Raw genomic sequence first — 4,286 nt, 5'->3', positions numbered from 1 at the left:
TCCTGATTTCGTCCCCGTCCACTTGGACGGTGGTTCGATCCAATGGGGGGACGAAATTATTATCAATTAAAAAATTCCCCTTCGGTACATATATGAAAATATATCATTTGGGAGGTAAAGTGAATTTAGATATTAAAGGACATTTGTAGCTTGAATTGATATATAAATGGATCACGGTTCGATGTGATAATTATTCATAACAAAAGGCTACGTGCTGTCAAACGCTCGAATTGGCCAACATGGTAGACGGGGTTCCATATCGATTCTAATTACGAAAGCATCCAGATCGAGTGATTTGTAAGGTCAGAATCGATATGAACTTATAGCGTCTCTGTTGGCTGATTGGATAGCGTCACTGACTGTCCTGATTTCGTCCCCGTCCACTTGGACGGTGGTTCGATCCCATGGGGGGACGAAATTATTATCAATTAAAAAATTCCCCTTCGGTACATATATGAAAATATATCATTTGGAGGTAAAGTGAAATTAGATATAAAGGACATTTGTAGCTTGAATTGATATATAAATGGATCACGGTTCGATGTGATAATTATTCATAACAAAAGGCTACGTGCTGTCAAACGCTCGAATTGGCCAACATGGTAGACGGGGTTCATTATCGATTCTAATTACGAAAGCATCCAGATCGAGGGTGGATTTGTAAGGTCAGAATCGATATGAACTTATAGCGGTCTCTGTTGGCTGATTGGATAGCGTCAACTGACTGTCCTGATTTCGTCCCGTCCACTTGGACGGTGGTTCCGATCCCATTGGGGGGACGAAATTATTATCAATTAAAAAATTCCCCTTCGGTACATATATGAAAATAAAAATATATTTTTGGGAGGTAAAGTGAATTTAGATATTAAAGGACATTTGTAGCTTGAATTGATATATATATATATATATATATATATATATATATATATATATAGTATATATATATATATATATATATATATGTGTGTGTGTGTGTGTGTGTGTGTGTGTGTGTGTACGCGCATGTATGTGCTGTGCTAATAAGCTATAAACCAAACCCTATCCATGCAGGCGCACTGTCTTGAAACAGAATTATTAAAATACAAGGTGAACTGTTTTATTGATTAATGTATTGACAGTTCTGTGATACAAAAATTTCTGAAGAATAATGGAATGAAAAATAATGCAATCTATCAGATGGTAAAAACTCTCTCTCTCTCTCTCTCTCTCTCTCTCTCTCTCTCTCATCTCATCTCTCTCTCTCTCGCTCTCTCTCATTTTCATTTTGTTATTTATAGGGTACTCTAGGGGTGAAAACGGTCTAAAATAAAGCGCAGTATATTACTTTTTACCGTTACTTTGATCGATACCACTGTTAACAGTCTCCAGTCTCATCACACTTCCAAGGGAAGGAATGGAACGAAGTATTATTTTGTCAATCCTGTATCCCTATATTCTGTTTGGGCGCTCGCAAACACTTCAGGTGGCAACAGGAAACAGATCCCAAAATGAGGCATCGCGCTAGCAAAACTTCCGCCGCGCCAGTCATGACGATTCCACGCTTTCAAGAATAATTGTTTCCTCACAGAAAACTTCTTTCAGCATCAACTTCCCCGACGCAAATGACGTCTAATGTCGGAGTTGCCTTCAGGTAGACGACCCAAATAAGATATCTACCACGATCTCTCAGCCAGAAGGAACCGTTCGCTCGTTATCGGTGTCTACACGAGGAGCCTTGAAATGGTAAACGGAGGAAACAAATTGGAAGTAATTCTGATTTACGGGTGTTCTATAGTATCTACAAAGTTAAATGTTATGCTCAGATTCGTGAAATATTGTGCATGTTTGTTTGGGATGTCATAGTATAATAGATTCTTTGAGGCACGACGTACCTTATGTTGATGTGTATATGCCTCAAAAATGCCTACATTAAGATTAATAAACGTTTTGCTTATGATATGAATCAGCTGGAAAAGCAGCGATACATATAGTTGTCTGCAATTGGATTATTATTATTGTGACATTAATATTGTCATTATCTCTCTTTACATATAAAGATAAGGTATACATCCAAAGCCATAAGGATCAAAGCCTGTATCATATTTTCATGTTAATCGTTATGACTACAGCGCCATTAATTTGTATACTTTATTTTATCTTCGACAGTTCAGGCGAATATTACATTATTATAGAAAATTTTTTTATAATTCGGATACATTTATTAATCCAAAAGTCTGGGAAGTGTAGACAAACTCTTGTAAGTGGTACAATGGCTATGGCATAGCCCGAAGCTTCATAACATTAGTTGTAAGATCCTCGATACATATCCATATATATATATATATATATATATATATATATATATATATATATATATATATATATATATATATATCTTATATATATATATATATATATATATATATATATATATATATATATATATATCTATATATATAGATATATATATATTATCAAATTGACCGTACCACCGTTAAACTCTCGAAACGTCGGCCACACAATTGTTAATTGCCTGATGGTCTTGTTGAGCTGTTTTTTTTTCTGTCTGTATGCTTCTTATTGTTTTTTTTTTTTCTCTCTCTCGCTCTCTTGTTGTAACTCTATACGAGTACAGTAGTATGTTTTTTTAACTTCCTTCTGGGTAGTTTGTCTGCAGCCATTTGCTTGTTCTTTAAGTAAATGTTTTATCAATTATATTCTGAAAGTTTTAATTTAATTATAATGTGTAATTCGGATTTTATTAGTTTATTGATTGCCATGTTCGCTTGTTTGCAGCTAGAAAATGCAACTATGTGAGTTGTGAAACGTCGGCATATATTTTAATAAAATGCATATCAAGGATAGTGCCTTTCCCTGACCCGCCTTGGATTGCTCTTCGAGCTGTTGCTCCGGAAATTGGAGTTATATTTATATATTATAATATATTATATATATATATATATATATATATATATATATATATATATATATATTTAATATAAAATTATATATATTTTGGCAATGTATGTATGTATGTATGTATGTATGATTGGTATGGGCGCCTGGGTCATCAGTTCTGATGGGACAGAGATTCGGAACGGAGATGGGTTTCCACCCCGGGAAGGTCGAGACCTACGTTCAGGAGCCCGGGCCTCCAAATTTCTACTTCTCCCCCCGCTGCCCCCCCCCCCCCCCACCCCCCCCCCCCCCCCCCCCCCCCCCACCCCCCCTCCCTTCTGAAAGGTGAGAAAGGGATTCCCTGAAACAGAGCTGGTTCTGCCCGTGAAACGGGGCTGGCTATGCCCGTACTTTACAAATTTCTGTATACATATGACTTATTTGGAAAAGAGAGAAAATGAGAGGGAGAGAAAGTGAGAGAGAGTAGACGGAGTGTTAGGGAGAAGAAAGAGGAAACAAGACAGACAGACAGACAGACAGACAGACATAGAGAGAGAGAGAGAGAGAGAGAGGGTATTACTGAGAAGAAAGAGGGTAAGAGACAGTGATTGTTGGAGAGAGAAAGAGAGAGTAAGAGAAAGGAACGACAGGGAGAGGAAAAGACAGAGAGAGAGAAAGAGTAAGAGAAAGGAGCGAGAGGGGAAGGAAGAGAGAGAGAGAGAGAGAGAGTTGAGGGGGTGTTAGGTATAAGAAAGATGGAAAAAGTGAGAGGGAGAGAGACAGACAGACTGACAGACAGAGAAGAGCGATTGTTTGGAGAGAGACAGAGAGACAGAGAGTTGGTATTAGTGAGAAGAAAGAGGGAAAGAGACAGTGATGGTTGGAGACAGAAAGAGAGTCAGAGAAAGGAGCTTTCTCTTTTCTTTCTTTTCCATTTCAGTTTCAAGTGCCTTCAGCTCCCGATCAGTTTGGCTTTTACCATGACTATCAATAATGCCCAGGGACAGTGTCTCAGAGTGGCTGGCATCAACTTGAAGCAAACTTGCTTTTCTCACGGCCAGCTTTATGTGGCATGGTCAAGAGTGGGCTCTCCGGAACGCCTGTTCATTTTGTCACCGGAGGGAAAAATAAAGAACTTAGTCTACCAAAAGGCTCTCCGGTGAATTGGAATCTCTCTGCCAACACCAAGAATTTTTCTTTCCATATATGTTTATGATGCTTCATTTTGATATTCATTTTCAAGGATGTTGTTTGTTTTGTCAGATTTCCATTCCTCACAATTCAGGTCGTGGTACTGTAGTCAATTGTGGCTTGATTTATCTATTTTCTTTTCATAAACTATGCTCTAGTTACACGGACCAATCTAGCTGGGACCCGCCCGTAGGGTGGGTAACCAGCTAGTATATAAT

The 4,286-nt window shown here is 38.0% G+C and overlaps 1 protein-coding gene across 1 annotated transcript in view; it reads left to right on the top strand.

The window, feature by feature from the left end:
* Positions 1 to 4,040, top strand: part of LOC135226727 (uncharacterized) — a 7,831-nt gene extending 3,791 nt beyond the window's left edge. The window contains exon 2 of the mRNA XM_064266436.1: positions 3,818 to 4,040. Coding sequence (XP_064122506.1) covers positions 3,818 to 4,040 — 223 coding nt within the window. The remainder of the gene's footprint in view (positions 1 to 3,817) is intronic.
* The last annotated feature ends 246 nt before the right edge of the window (positions 4,041 to 4,286 follow it).

This window comes from Macrobrachium nipponense, chromosome 15 (genome assembly GCF_015104395.2).
Source record: "Macrobrachium nipponense isolate FS-2020 chromosome 15, ASM1510439v2, whole genome shotgun sequence".
Taxonomy (NCBI): domain Eukaryota; kingdom Metazoa; phylum Arthropoda; class Malacostraca; order Decapoda; family Palaemonidae; genus Macrobrachium; species Macrobrachium nipponense.
Note: the sequence above shows the minus strand (reverse complement) of the source record. Positions and strands in the feature narration are given on the sequence as shown.